The sequence below is a fragment of the Zingiber officinale genome, unplaced genomic scaffold, assembly GCF_018446385.1.
Source record: "Zingiber officinale cultivar Zhangliang unplaced genomic scaffold, Zo_v1.1 ctg133, whole genome shotgun sequence".
Classification (NCBI taxonomy): domain Eukaryota; kingdom Viridiplantae; phylum Streptophyta; class Magnoliopsida; order Zingiberales; family Zingiberaceae; genus Zingiber; species Zingiber officinale.
In genome coordinates, this window is record NW_024589829.1 from 298,790 (window position 1) to 314,608 (window position 15,819).

At 37.7% G+C, this 15,819-nt stretch overlaps 1 protein-coding gene and 1 pseudogene across 2 annotated transcripts; one reads left to right on the top strand and one right to left on the bottom strand.

Annotated features, from left to right (window-relative positions):
• Positions 1 to 718: 718 nt before the first annotated feature.
• LOC122036100 (probable E3 ubiquitin-protein ligase ATL44) lies at positions 719 to 3,877 on the bottom strand. Of its 2 annotated transcripts, none has more exons than XM_042595295.1 (2): positions 3,743 to 3,877; positions 719 to 1,531 (listed from the first exon to the last, which is right to left on the bottom strand). In XM_042595295.1, the coding sequence occupies exon 2, from the start codon at positions 1,457 to 1,459 to the stop codon at positions 926 to 928; it is 534 nt and encodes a 177-aa protein (XP_042451229.1). In that variant the 5' UTR covers positions 1,460 to 1,531; positions 3,743 to 3,877; the 3' UTR covers positions 719 to 925. The 2 variants fall into 2 exon arrangements, with proteins under 2 accessions (XP_042451229.1, XP_042451228.1); XM_042595294.1 differs by having other exon boundaries at positions 719 to 1,528; positions 3,743 to 3,869.
• A 9,198-nt stretch (positions 3,878 to 13,075) lies between these two features.
• Positions 13,076 to 15,745, top strand: LOC122036086 (annotated as a pseudogene).
• The last annotated feature ends 74 nt before the right edge of the window (positions 15,746 to 15,819 follow it).

Consider the following 15,819-nt stretch of genomic DNA (forward strand, 5'->3'; position numbering starts at 1 on the left):
TTAGGGATTAATGGAGGCGATGGCAAGCATCATTTGCGAGCATTGGTTGCAAGCAGCTATGGGAAGTCAGCTATTGGTTTGGTTTCCTTGGGTGATGAGGGACAGGTGAACAAGATAAGGTTAAATGGTCTATTAACAAATTCTTAATTTTTAACTATAAATGTTTCTCTTTTCTTAAATAAAAAGCTTTGCAAACCTAACTCCTAAACTAAAGGATTAATAATGACAACTAGAACATTTGACATTTAATTACAAATGCTGAATTATGCATTCATACCGAATGATTTTTGGAAGGTAAGTAAAAACATATGAGATCACATAAATTTGGAAATTTTCCGAGTTGGTTTCATCCAACTGGGTAGTGTTTTCATTTCACGAAAGTTCGGTCAAAAAGTTTCTACGAGATATTTGCTAATGGCCCGATCACAACTCGCGCGTGCTTTTGTTAATTTGGACGCTAGCCAACGGTGCAAAGCCACATCCCTTATTCCTCCCTTCTTCGAGAACTCAATTCCGGTGGGAATATAGTACCAAAAAAAATATGATTAACAAAGATAAAAATAAAAAACTTCAATTGATTCGAGTATTATAGTCTGGAATAAAACATAAAGAAAGGATGAAAGTTATAATCTAATCAAAATAATTATGAAAAGCACGACTACATGATAACAATAACTAAAAATGAGGCAAAAGTAGTCAAAAGAATATCAAAACTATCTTGTTCTCAAAACGACATGGGAGTGAGGGTTACCCTAAGTACTCCATTTGCAAGAAAGTTGATACATTTTTCATTAAAAAAACACAAAACTAGTAGAATATCAAGCTGCCTCTCTGATTGTCGTGTAGCAATTACACACGAGATGAACAACAAATCAGTTCAAAACTAGGAGGAAACGTAATAACAAACATGTGGCGTGCTTGTTGTTTAGGGAAGGAACGTACTGGATGCGCCCCCATCGTGCAGCTTAGCGCCGGCGCCGGAGTTGGCGCCGCACTGCTGGCACCGCAGCGGGGCGGCGACCGCCAGGATCCGTCTGCAGGTGGGGCAGGAGGATTGGGACCGAAACCAGGTGTCAACGCACTTGGCGTGGAAGCCGTGGCCACACTGGGGCAGGACGCGGACGACCTCACCGTCAGAGAACTCGGCGAGGCAGATGGGGCAGTCGAGCAGCGCGATGCCACCCGCAGCAGAGGCAGAGGAGGAGTTGAAAGACAGGGTGGGAAGCGCTCGGATGGCCTTCATCTTGAGGCCCTTGTTGGGCGAAGCAGGGAAGGGGATGCGGGCCGTTGAGGTAACCGAGTGATGTAGCCAGGCGCAGCGGGCGAAGAGGGCGAGTCCGACGACACAGATGAGGGCGCAAAGGAGGACGGCGAGGATGACAACGACGTCAGAGTCGAAGGGGAGGGGACTCGGCGGCTCCGCCTCCGACGACAGTAGAAACCTCGCCGGAGAACGCATTTCGTAGTCGATTAAAACCGAAGACCGAGTTTCAAGGGACGAGTTTTGGGAGAGTAGTGAGTTGCAACTCTGCTTTTTATAGCACAAAATAGTAGAAATAATATTATTTCTAACACAAAATTAATAAGGATGATAAATGATGGTAAATTTCATTTTAGCTCCAAACTTTACATTATTTATTAAAGTATCCTTAACTGAAATAATAATAAAATGACACATTTGTGCGAATAAGTAGAGTTTTGAAAATAATAGAGAATATTTGATGATTATAAAATTTTCTGAGCTGTTCTAATAAAAAGATAAATATCATAAAGTTGAAATGAAAATTTTCAAAAGTATTATTTAAGAGTAACACCATATACTCTAATTAATTATATCATTCAAAGACTAACAAACTATTAATTCGTCTTAGACAATGATTAGGCTAAAAGCTTAAAGAAGACCGTACAAAATACCTATCAATATCATCTAATTTAATACCCAAGGAAAGAGTAGGCAATTGCGTACATAAAGTCCTGAGGAAGATAGAAAGGTACCCCAAACAAGATTACCGACATGATTAGGCAAACAATATATTTTTTTTTCAAATTTATTTTTTTTTGAACAAAAACAAATTATTTCAGTGAGAAGGTAAACATAATCTCATCATATTTATCAACAAGGTCATAATTGAAGAGAAAATTCTAATTTGAAAGAAATATATTCCTTAATGGATAACTCAACATCACAAAGGAGTTGAAATGGAATACTGCCTTTCCAGACCACAAAAAGAATAAGTAGGGTCAAAAAGCATCTAGTTGGCTCGAATATTTAATTTTATCTTATTAATTAAGTTTATGCACATCCTTTTCTACCACATAATGACCAAATTGAAGCCAAAAAGCTAAAAGAAAAAGAAAAGGTTATTGCCAGTGTCTATCTTCCTGCCAGTGGATGTATGCAAATCCGATAAGTTACTATCCAGTTCAGTGGAAGGAGATTCAAGCAAAGTTAACTTGAGATTTTCTATAATAGAAAAAATCTATCTTCAAAAGATTGCTGCAAAAATGGGGCCATGTTCTCCATGAAGGCAACAGTGGCTAATCTGATATCTTCGTTTTAATTGATCGAATCAACCTGTTAAACTGAAACTGATGGCAATGCATCGTATCAAATTAAATTACTATACTGATGTAGCTGCTAAAGTGGGGATATATATTGTTCCACTGAGACAATTACTTAGATTCTATTGCTCTATGTTGCATCATTATCCAGTTCATAAGAAATAATTTGGAATATAAAGTAACTGCTTGCCAGAAAGAAAATTAAACATGTCTAGATGCATTAGACCTTAATGATGCAGATCCTTCAATATTAAGATTTACACACAGACTTCTTTTGTTAGACGACATGGAAGTTTATGGAATGAATTTTGATATTCCCTTTACATTATGAGAAAGTCTTCCTTTATGATATTTATAGCAATTTGTTGCTAACCAAAATTGTTTTTTGTTCTTTTGGTAGGCAATGCATACAAGCATGAGAACTATTAACCATTGGCCATTCTTTCTAGTTTTTTTTTTCCTAAAATTTTATTGTAGATTTCCTTCTGTTAGACTTAACAAAAGCTTAATACACAATTATTGATCTCTAACCTATATTAGTGTATGATAATTAACATGAGTTCCATGAGATAACTACTGATTACTACTAACAGAATATGTGTCAGATCATGGAGACAAATTTATATAATTCTCGCTCTATTTATATGGCCGGAAACTCAAATAACTATAGGTAGAGACCATCCCTAGTTCAGAGTTCTTACAACACCCAAAAAGGTAACTTGAAACTAAAATGTAGTGCTTCAAGAAAGTTTTAGCTACCTACTGTAAACTATTAACTGAAAATGGTTAAAACAAAGTAGCAGTCAGGGAGTTAGGGAAGAAACTTACTGAGGTTTATCTCTTAAACAAAGTTCAGTGATCACTATTGTAGTTGATCAATGGATAAAGTATGATGTGCATAAATAGCCGTTCTAAAGACTTGTCTATTGAACAACATTAATCTCCACTAATATTTAACAATCTAAACAGTGTAAAATATGCTGGATTCTTCTTCTGACAATTTTTAAGCAAAAGTGTATATATGGTTCACTGATTGACACAACAGTTATGGGCCAAATGAGTTCAACACTAAGTTTCTGCTCTTTATGTGGGATGACATCAAAGTGGATACGATGAACTTGTTTAGAGAATTCCATGGTGGTTCAACTCATATCAGCTTCTTGAACTATTTTTATATTACCTTGGTGCCATGGAGAGAATATTGCTCACTTTTCTTAGTGCAAGTACTTTTCACTTTTCTTAGTTTTGACAGGATCAGCGGCGACGGTATCGGCAGGGGAGGTTGTTGACGGGATCAGCGGCAGCGGGGTCGGCGGGGCGTTGTTGACTGAGTCGGCGGCGGCAGGGTCGTCCCCGTCGACGACGGCAGCAGCTGGGTCAGGGTCGTCAACTGCGTAGGCCACGGCTGCAGCTGCATTGGCTGCGTAGCCCGCGGCGGGGACGGGGCCGTCAGTTGGCGCGGTGGAAGCAGCGAAGGCAGCAAGGGCCAGGGCCATGCGGCGACTGGCCTCGGCAAGGCGGCGGCTGGTCACGGTAAGGCGGCGGGTGGCCACGGCAAGGCGGCGGCTAGTCACGGCGATGCGGCGGCTGTGATCCATGGTTGGTGGACGCTAGGGTTGGAAGGAAGCGGAGTTTAAATCTTGAAGCGGAGTTTAGTTTAGGGCTTGAAAACTAGGAATGGAATAATGGGAATTTAAAGAGTCAAGAATAATAATAATAATTCCTAAATAATTTGGAACGAATAACATCCAATTAATAATGATGTATTTAGAATTCATTCTCTTCTCTTACGCGTCTTAATTAAATTAAAATCATAAATTAAATTAAAGGTTAATTAAATCCAAAATCATAATTAAATTTAAAAAATTAATCCAAAATATTAATTAAATTAAAAAAGTATTATTTTTTAAAAAAAAACTTTTAAAAATCTTTTTAAAATTTATTTAAAAATATTTTTAAAACGTTTTAATAATTTTTTAAAAATTAATTTAAAATTCTTATAAAAATTATTTTAAACCCCTTTTAAAAATTCTTATTAAAATATTTCAAAATTATTTTAAAAACCATTAAAAAATCATTTTAGAAAATTATTTTAAACATCCTTTAAAAATTTTAAAACACTTAAAAATACTCAACTAAATAAAAAAATTCAATTAAATAACATACTTAATTAGATATGAAACAAAATAAATAGAATGTGTAATTAAAAACTAAGGTAATAAAACATGTTTCAAGTTATTAGGAATAGTAAATAAGAAAATAATTATAAAATACTATAGCAGTAATTTTTGAGACAAAATGTATAGAAATCTTATAAGGATATTATTATTTGTTTTAATGGTAAATAGTGTATTTGTTACATTTGTATTACCAAACATCTAACAAATCAATCAATGGTATTGACAATCATATCTAATCTATAAATCAAAAAATAACATTAGAATGGTTAAACTCATTTTCATCTAGTCTAGTATCAAATTCATTCTTATTTCTATTTCTTATTCCTACACCCAAACTAAATACCACCTTAATTTCATTTCTTGAATATTGGTACTGGTATTGGTAATTAAAGAACATCATAAAAATAATAGAGAAAATTAAAATTGAATGTGATGTGGTGGAATTATAGACTCCGTTAACAACGCCCTGCCGACCCCGCTGCCGCTGATCCCGTCAACAACCTCCCCTGTCGATACCGTCGTCGCTGATCCTATCAACAATCCCTCCCCTGCCGATCTATCAATAACCTCCGTTGCTGATTCCATCAACCAACCCCCGCCCCCGCAGCTGCTGATCCCATCAACAACCCCCTCCTCTCGATACTGTAGCCGCTGATCACGTCAATAATCCAACCCCCTATGAATTGGTTTATAATAGTTACGCTATTGTTATTATAGATTAAAAGACATTTTTAGGTGGTTAGCACAATCACTCTTTTGTTTTCAGAATTTCTTTAATTGCAAGACTCTTGTAGCTCTCTTTTTTATAATGATATAGTTGGTTAATGCTAGATTTATTCATGAGAAATTTAAATCGCTATCATCTATATTCGCGCCCTCCTTTCAGACTTCAAGAATTCTAACATAACCCAGAACTTTATAGATGCTACAGACAAGGTAAGTTCGACTTTTTCTGTTGTTTTTATGATTATTAAACTGATTTATAGGTTAAATAAAAAATTAAAATTACTCTTTTTTTTCAAGCTTGGAGGAAGATAGTGTTATAGTATTCATGGTACTATTCAGTCACACAGTCAAAGGTAATCAACATAATTGTCGAGTGAATTATAGGAAAAGTAATGGAAAAAATTATGTTCCTCGAAATTAAGTATATAAATTACGTAAAATTATGTTTATGATAGTTATGTTCCAAATTGAATTTGCCTTGTTGGTTCTCTATAAATGACAAAAATCAAGGCAGTCCTTCTTGTGTTGGTCCTTTGACGACAGATTAGAGAGGGTGAATAGTCTATACCATAAAAACAGACAAAATCCTTTCTCGATGTTTATAGCTTAATAGAAATCAACACTTGCATAAAAGAAACAAGAGACTAAATAAAGAAAGGAAGAGGCACAAAAGGTTTACTTGGTTACAACCGGAGAGGTTGTTAATCCAAGGAAGATAAAAGCTTACTAAAATCTCCTTTAGACGGAGAAGTCCTCTTATAGCAGTCCAAACACTCAAAATGCAAAGCTAAATAGAAAGAAATTTGATTACAAGTGTTCTACTTTGCTACTGGGATCAGGGTTGTATTTGTATTTATAACCCTGATCGGAGCGCTTGGACGCGAATAGAACTTTATTCACGTTGCAACAGCTCGCGACACCTATCGTGACGATGAATTTTTCTTGTCCGGGTGCTTGGATCAGTTATGGCACCTGGACCGAGTTAAATCTGTTAGATTATATAATTAATTAGAATTATTTGTTTATAGCCTTGAGGGCAATTTAGTCTTTTACCTTTTCAGTTAAGGTTTGTTTAGATTTTTTCTAAGTTTTTTTCTTTAGACTTTTTCTTGTAATTAACTATATAAGGCCTTGTACTCTTCATCTTTTGATTCATAAAATAAAGATGACTACTCTTTTTCTTTGGCGTTAATTTCTACATGGTATCAGAGCCTTTATTTCTATCTTTTTGATAATTTGATTGAATCATTGTTAATTCGATCTAAAATTTTCGCGGATCGTACAGTTTTGATTGGGTTCCTTTTGTTTTCACAATACTTGGTTTTGTTTGGTGTTTTCGCAATACTCGTAGAGAAGAACAACGTCTTGTCTAGTTCTTGATGGCTCTTCGCGATGACTTTGAAGGATTGCGTGGAACAATTTTACATCGTAGTCCTCTCTCTTCTGTTGATTCAGTAGTACATGAATTGCTAGCTGAGGAGATTCGCCTTAAGTCCCAGGTTGATAAGAAGACTATTGCGTCATCTACGCCATCAGTTTTTGCAACACCACAACGATCTATGCCACATAATCAAAGTAGGTCGATTTCGAAGGTTTCTATTGATGAGTGTGCCTATTGCAAAGAAAAATGACATTGGAAGTCTCAATGTCCATTACTATTGAACAAAGGTAAACAACATCAGCAGCAAAGATCTCAGTCCCCACCATTGCAACATCAGAATGCTTCGTGGAAATCTAGTAATCAACCACAGTCTGGTAATGCAGTGGCTGCCCCCTCTTTAGATCCGCATATGCTTGAGCAGTTTCAACAATTCCTTCCTTCACAACCCTCTGCCATGTCTGCTTCTTCTCATATAGGTTTGTCATCCTCTAGTGCATCAGGTATATCTTCCTCTTTATGGATCTTAGATTCTGGAGCCTCTCATCATATGTCACCTAACTTGTCATCTTTTATCTCCTTATCTTCTAATTCATCTGTATCAGTTATGACGGCTAATGGTACTCCAATGCCATTATTAGGTGTTGGTTCTGTTGTTACAACTTGCTTATCTCTTCCCGATGTCTATTTTATTCCTAGTCTTACACTTAATCTCGTTTCTGTTAGTCAATTGTCTGAGTCTGGATATTTAATCTCTTTTTCCTCATCCAATTGTTATGTGCAAGACCCGCAATCTCAGAAGGTGATTGGGATAGGCCGTAGGCAAGGGGGACTCTATGTTTTGGATAAGCTTCAAGTACCAGATGTTGCAGCTTCTAGTATCGATTTGTCATCTTTCCGATTGAGTCGTTCTTCTTCTGATTTTTATTTGTGGCATACTCGTCTAGGTCATGTTTCAGCCTCTCGTTTACAATTTTTAGCTTCATCTGGAGTATTAGGAACTTTAAAAAGTCATGATATTTCAGATTGTAGTGGTTGTAAACTAGCAAAATTTTCTGCACTACCTTTCAATAGAAGTCTATCTTTTTCTCCTAATCCTTTTGATCTTATTCATTCTGATGTATGGGGGCCTTCTCCTGTTACTACAAAAGGGGGATCAAGATATTATGTTTCTTTTATTGATGATTGCACTCGCTATACTTGGGTTTATCTTATGAAACACAGATCTGATTATCTTACCATCTTCAATAACTTTAAAGCTCTTGTCAAAACTCAACATTCAGCAGTTATCAAGTGTTTTCGTTGTGATTTGGGAGGTGAATACACTTCCAATACTTTTTCTCACTTACTTGCATCGGAAGGTACTATACATCAAACATCATGTCGAGAAACACCTGAACAAAATGGGATTGCAGAGAGAAAACATAGACACCTTGTTGAGACAGCCCGTTCTTTCTTATTGTCTGCAGATGTTCCTAGTATTTTTTGGGGAGAAGCAGTTCTTACTGCTACTCATGTAATTAATAGGATTCCAACTTCTCACAATTCGGGTTTGTCTCATTTTCAAAAATTGTATGGTCATGCTCCTGATTATTCCTCTTTACGTGTTTTTGGTTGTACCTGTTTTGTTCTTCGACCACACATCGAGCGTGATAAATTGTCCTCTAAGTCTGCTTTATGTGTCTTCCTTGGTTATGGTGTTGGTCAAAAGGGATATCGTTGTTTTGATCCAGTCAGTAAAAAATTATATGTCTCTCGTCATGTTATGTTTCTTGAGCATATTCCTTTCTTCTCTATACCTCTTCTATCACATGACATGACTCATGCAGATCTTATTCACATTGATCCCTTCAGTACCGACACCGACGAAGCCTCCCCCACGGCTACTCTTCCACATGACAGCTTCAGTGAATCTGGTATTCTCGAGACACCAGCTCCAGCTCCACCTCCAGCTCCACCTCCCCCTCCTGCGCCTGCTCCATCACCTCAAGAGATTGCGGACAATCCTATTCGTCGGTCTACACGTCCTCGTAAGTCTACTAGACTACCCGATTTTGCTTATTCTTGTTATTCCACTTCCTTTGCTTCTTTTGTTGCTTCTGTTCATCGTCTTTCTGAGCCTCTGTCCTATAGAGAAGCTGTTGGTAATCCTCTTTGGCAGAATGCTATGGACGAGGAATTAACTGCTCTGCATCATACTCATACTTGGGATTTGGTACCTCTACCACCAGGAAAATGCGTCATTGGTTCTCGTTGGGTCTATAAGATCAAAACTAAATCTGATGGTTCTATCGAAAGGTACAAAGCTCGTCTTGTTGCTAAAGATTACTCTCAGGAATATGGCATGGATTATGAGGAAACTTTTGCTCCTGTTGCTAAAATGACCACTGTTCGTATGTTGATTGCTGTTGCCTCTGCTCGTCAATGGAAAATATCTCAGATGGATGTCAAAAATGCTTTCTTGAATGGTGATCTTCAAGAAGAAGTGTATATGATGCCTCCTCCTGGAGTTTCTCATCGTTCTGGTGAAGTTTGCAGGCTTCGCAAAGCTCTCTATGGACTCAAACAGGCGCCACGTGCTTGGTTTGCGAAGTTCTCCATAGTGATTACCTCACTTGGCTTTCGTTCTAGTAATCATGATTCAGCTTTATTTGTCAAGAGTACGCGTACAGGTCGTATACTTTTGTCTTTATATGTGGATGACATGATTATTACCGGTGATGATTTTAATGGAATTGAGTCCTTGAAGTTTGAATTAGCTCATTGTTTCGCTATGAAAGACTTGGGATCATTACGCTATTTTCTGGGGATCGAGATTGCCTCTTCACCTAAAGGCTATCTTTTGTCTCAGTCAAAGTACATAGCTGATCTATTTGAGCGTGCACATCTCACTGACAACAGGGTAGTTGATACTCCCCTTGAGACTAATGCTAGGTACTCTCCTTCAGATGGTTCTCCTTTGCCTGATCCTAATCTCTACCGTACAATTGTGGGAAGCTTGGTGTATCTCACTGTGACTTGTCCTGATATTGCATATGCCGTACATGTGGTTAGTCAGTTTGTCACTGCACCGACCACAGTTCATTGGGCTGCTGTTCTTCGCATTCTTCGATATCTTCGAGGAACTCAGTTTCAGAGTCTTTTATTCCCTTCTACTTCCTCGTTAGAACTTTGTGCATATTCTGATGCTGATTGGGCGGGTGATCTTACGGATCGTAAGTCGACCACCGGCTTCTGTATTTTTCTTGGAGATTCTCTTATCTCTTGGAAGAGCAAGAAGCAAGATGTTATTTCTAGATCCTCCACAGAAGCTGAGTATCGTGCCATGGCTACCGCCACTTGTGAGATTGTTTGGCTACGTTGGTTGCTTGCAGATATGGGAGTTTTTCTTCAAAAACCTACTGCTCTTCATTGTGATAATCAGAGTGCCATTCAGATTGCGCGCAATACAGTTTTTCATGAGAGAACGAAGCATATTGAGATAGATTGTCATTTTACTCGTCATCATCTACAGCTTGGCACTATCACACTACCTTTTGTTTCTTCCTCACTACAGATAGCTGATATGTTTACCAAGGCTCACTCCGCTTCACGTTTCCGGTTTTTATCTGACAAACTCTCAATGCTTCTGGCTGTAGCATCGTGAGTTTGAGGGGGGATGTTAGATTATATAATTAATTAGAATTATTTGTTTATAGCCTTGAGGGAAATTTAGTCTTTTACCTTTTCAGTTAAGGTTTGTTTAGATTTTTTCTAAGTTTTTTTCTTTAGACTTTTTCTTGTAATTAACTATATAAGGCCTTGTACTCTTTATCTTTTGATTCATAAAATAAAGATGGCTACTCTTTTTCTTTGGCGTTAATTTCTACAAAATCTACCTCCACAAAGCCGCTCGGCCGAGGCACCCCCGGCCCTCCCGGGGGTTCAAGCGCCTAGATTGGAAAGTCAACCTAGTGTTGACTTTTCGATCACAGTCTTCTACTCCGGTTCTGCTCGCATTGGTCCATCCAGAATAGGGCTCACCCAAACCCAACTTCCGGCCTTCTCGAACAAACTTTCGCTTCGGCTTCTCATCCCTTAGAAACGCCGCGTGCCTCCTTCTCATCTGCTCGCGTACTCTTTCGCAATATCTCATCCCTCAGACGACACGAAGGATGAAACTATCAAGCCCCAGAGGAGTCCCTGCCAGGTAAACAGACAACATCTCTCCTGTAACTATGACAATATGAAACATATATATATTTCCACAAGGCTACTCACTAGCTATACTCAACAACCCACACGGTTGGAACATACACAACCACGTAGTTATATACACAACTCACTCGGTTGGACAAAATGATCACAACCACGTAATTATATAATAAACAACCCACACGACCGTAGGACTTCCCAATCTGCCTAGTTTCACTCACCATGACCAACACCAAGTGTCCAGTCAACACTGACCCACTTGGATTTTCTTCTTCTGGCAACCTTCCCGTTGGTCTTGCCCTTGTCTAACCTCCAGTTAGGACTTACCAATCAAGTATCCGATCAACCTTGACTTACTTGACTTCAATGGTTAAACTCATTTTCATTCTAGTCTAGTATCTAATTCATTCTTATTTCTATTTCTTATTCCTACACCCAAACTAAATACCACCTTAATTTCATTTCTTGAATATTGGTACTGGTATTGGTAATTAAAGAACATCATAAAAATAATAGAGAAAATTTAAATTGAATGTGATGTGGTGAAATTATAGACTCCGTTAACAACGCCCCGCCGACCCCACTGCCGCTGATCCCGTCAACAACCTCCCCTGCCGATACCGTCGTCGCTGATCCTATCAACAATCCCTCCCCTGCTGATATATCAATAATCTCCGTTGCTGATTCCATCAACCAACCCCCGCCCCCACAACTGCTGATCCCATCAACAACCCCCTCCTCTCGATACTGTAGCCGCTGATCACGTCAATAATCCAACCCCCTATGAATTGGTTTATAATAGTTACGCTATTGTTATTATAGATTAAAAAACATTTTTAGGTGGTTAGCACAATCACTCTTTTGTTTTCAGAATTTCTTTAATTGCAAGACTCTTGTAGCTCTCTTTTTTATAATGATATAGTTGGTTAATGCTAGATTTATTCATGAGAAATTTAAATCGCTATCATCTATATTCGCGCCCTCCTTTCAGACTTCAAGAATTCTAACATAACCCAGAACTTTATAGATGCTACAGACAAGGTAAGTTTAACTTTTTCTGTTGTTTTTATGATTATTAAACTGATATATAGGCTAAGTAAAAAATTAAAATTACTCTTTTTTTTTCAAGCTTGGAGGAAGATAGTGTTATAGTATTCATGGTACTATTCAGTCACACAGTCAAAGGTAATCAACATAATTGTCGAGTGAATTATAGGAAAAGTAATGGAAAAAATTATGTTCCTCAAAATTAAGTATATAAATTACGTAAAATTATGTTTATGATAGTTATGTTCCAAATTGAATTTGCCTTGTTAGTTCTCTATAAATGACAAAAATCAAGGCAGTCCTTCTTGTGTTGGTCCTTTGACGACAGATTAGAGGGGGTGAATAGTCTATACCATAAAAACAGACAAAATCCTTTCTCGATGTTTATAGCTTAATAGAAATCAACACTTGCATAAAAGAAACAAGAGACTAAATAAAGAAAGGAAGAGGCACAAAAGGTTTACTTGGTTACAACCGGAGAGGTTGTTAATCCAAGGAAGATAAAAGCTTACTAAAATCTCCTTCAGACGGAGAAGTCCTCTTATAGCAGTCCAAACACTCAAAATGCAAAGCTAAATAGAAAGAAAATTGATTACAAGTGTTCTACTTTGCTACTGGGATCAGGGTTGCATTTGTATTTATAACCCTGATCGGAGCGCTTGGACGCGAATAGAACTTTATTCACGTTGCAACAGCTCGCGACACCTATCGTGACGATGAAGTTTTCTTGTCTGGGTGCTTGGATCAGTTATGGCACCTGGACCGAGTTAAATCTGCCTCCACAAAGCCGCTCGGCCGAGGCACCCCCGGCCCTCCCGGGGGTTCAAGCGCCTAGATTGGAAGTCAACCTAGTGTTGACTTTTCGGTCCCAGTCTTCTACTCCGGTTCTGCTCGCATTGGTCCATCCAGAATAGGGCTCACCCGAACCCAACTTCCGGCCTTCTCGAACAAACTTTCGCTTCGGCTTCTCATCCCTTAGAAACGCCGCATGCCTCCTTCTCATCTGCTCGCGTACTCTTTCGCAATATCTCATCCCTCAGACGACACGAAGGATGAAACTATCATGCCCCAGAGGAGTCCCTGCCAGGTAAACAGACAACATCTCTCCTGTAACTATGACAATATGAAACATATATATATTTCCACAAGGCTACTCACTAGCTATACTCAACAACCCACACGGTTGGAACATACACAATCACGTAGTTATATACACAACTCACTCGGTTGGACAAAATGATTACAACCACGTAATTATATAATAAACAACCCACACGACTGTAGGACTTCCCAATCTGCCTAGTTTCACTCACCATGACCAACACCAAGTGTCCAGTCAACACTGACCCACTTGGATTTTCTTCTTCTGGCAACCTTCCCGTTGGTCTTGCCCTTGTCTAACCTCCAGTTAGGACTTACCAATCAAGTATCCGATCAACTTTGACTTACTTGACTTCTAGTCAAACTTTGACCATCAATCTCCCATATAGATAATTGCACCTGTAATCTCCATATATTATCAAACATCAAACTTCAAATATCAAAACTCAAACTTGAGTCAAGCTTAGTTAACCTGGTCAACCTTGACTCAGGAAAAATTGCACCAATAGGTCATAGGATATTTTCATATATTCCATCTTACATTTTAGTTTTGTGATTTTTATTATGCTATTATAACTTCTCGACAATAAATAAATAGCTCGGTATGCTGAGCGGCTAGATTAAAGGTTGTTTCTACTCACAGAAGGAAGACTGTGTTGTGTTACTCATTGTTGACATTCATATTCTCAGGATCCTGAAATTCAGCCACTTGTTGAATATGATTCTACTACACTGGAGAAAATGTTTCCAGAAATTCCCTTATGGGTGAAAAATCCAGACTTTGATCGAGTAAGAAAACTCTCCTTTTCTCTCTACAATTTAGGTTCTGATTTCTGTTGGCAATTTCTCTGATACTTTCAAAACTAAACTTATTGTCATTGTTCTTTTAGGTTGACTAGAGTTTCTAGAGTACATGTGACCTTATCTTGACAAGGTGAATGCCCTTAGAATTCTAGAAATTAATCTAATGTATTTAGTGGATGTGATAGAATTTCTATATTCAATAATTATCTTCATTATGCTTGTGCAGGCAATTTGCAAGACTGCTAAGGAGATAGCAAAACCAATTATTGTTGAGAATACTGCCAAATACAAAATTGACTCTGTCGAATTTGAAACACTCACCTTAGGTTGTTTGCCACCTACAAGGTCAGAGTTTTTCTCATTGTTACATTTCTAGACTTGGTTTTTGCTAATTTCAAATTATTAGATGAGCTAGTAGTCCCTTTTGTTGAGATTACTGCATCATCTCACATTTGATCTCAGTAATGGTTTTTAATGGAATTTTATCATCATTTTATCTTAACATTCCATAAAATTGCTATTTGGTTACCTTAGCATCTATATATATGCATGTAGAATTCTTTATGTACCTTTACATTTTATATCAGGAATGAAAGTTTACACTACTGATGAAAAGGAACTGATCATGGAACCATTGTTGAAGTGGGCTGGAACCCTAATGTGACTGTTGTGGTTAAGGCATTTGGATTAAAAGCAATAGCACAGATCTGGATACTTTAGGTTCAACCAAAGAAATACCAATTTTTTTTTCTCAATCATAAGTAATTCACAATTGATGTTCGGACTTGATCATTTCCCCACTTTTAATTCATTTTAGGTTTTAGACTTGCAAGTCTTTGCAATTCCACGGATTACAATAAAGCTGCTGGTCCCGAACTTTCCTTGTTTTGGAAAAATCCTTGTATCACTCATGCAGAAGGTAAATTGGGAGAGAAATATTTGGTTTTCTTTTTTTTTTGTTTAACCATTTTCCTTCATCCTTCAAAAAAAAAAAAGGATAAATCCGTTACGTTAACGGCCCCCTAGTACCGGTCCCACGGATATGGATGGAGGTAAATACAGGTACACATACATTAGGTACATGATGAGATAAATCTCAGGTCCTTCGAACTTTGATTTCTTGTTGTCTCTTGCAGCCTCATGTTAATTTTGGACTAAAGCTTCTAGGAGCTGATGTTATGTCAATACCTGGTCTTTACAGATTTGTTCAGGTTCATTATTCTTGTTAGTTTTTTGTTTCTTAGACCTTACAGTTCACTGTTTCCTTTTCAGTTATAATCACAATCTTGAAAATTGTTTATATGTTTGAATCACTTTTCTCATCTCATAGAATACTATGAATCCACCTGACTTTCTTTCACCTAACTATCCATCTGGCATTTTGATAAGGCACTTAATAGGATTTGGGAAAATATCCAATGCACTTATAGAATACAAGTTCAGTGTCACTTCTTTGATGCTATTGGTGATCTGCTTGGTCTTTCCCCTCTCTTCTCTTCTTATAGGTTTCACATCTTCTACTCTTGCTAGTTGCCAACATTTTATCAATATTTGTCTGTAGCTCGAACGATATGTTTACGACTTCTACCCACGTGTGTTTTGTTTTAAACCTGTTCAGATTTGTATGAGGCCTTTCATGATGTAGACTTTTTTTTCTGCATTGATCCACAGGAGACCATAAAGAAGCAAGTTGCAGCCATGTATATATGGCCTAAAACACTAGGAAGTCCCGATAATGGATCCCGCGAAATAGGAAATGAGATTCTACTCATATTTATTACATATCAGCTGCATTTAACTACCAGCACTGAGTGTCTTTTCGTGTCA

Bases quoted from the DNA above. Each gene is read 5' to 3' on its own strand.
- LOC122036100 (XM_042595295.1), bottom strand. From the start codon at position 1,459: ATGCGTTCTCCGGCGAGGTTTCTACTGTCGTCGGAGGCGGAGCCGCCG.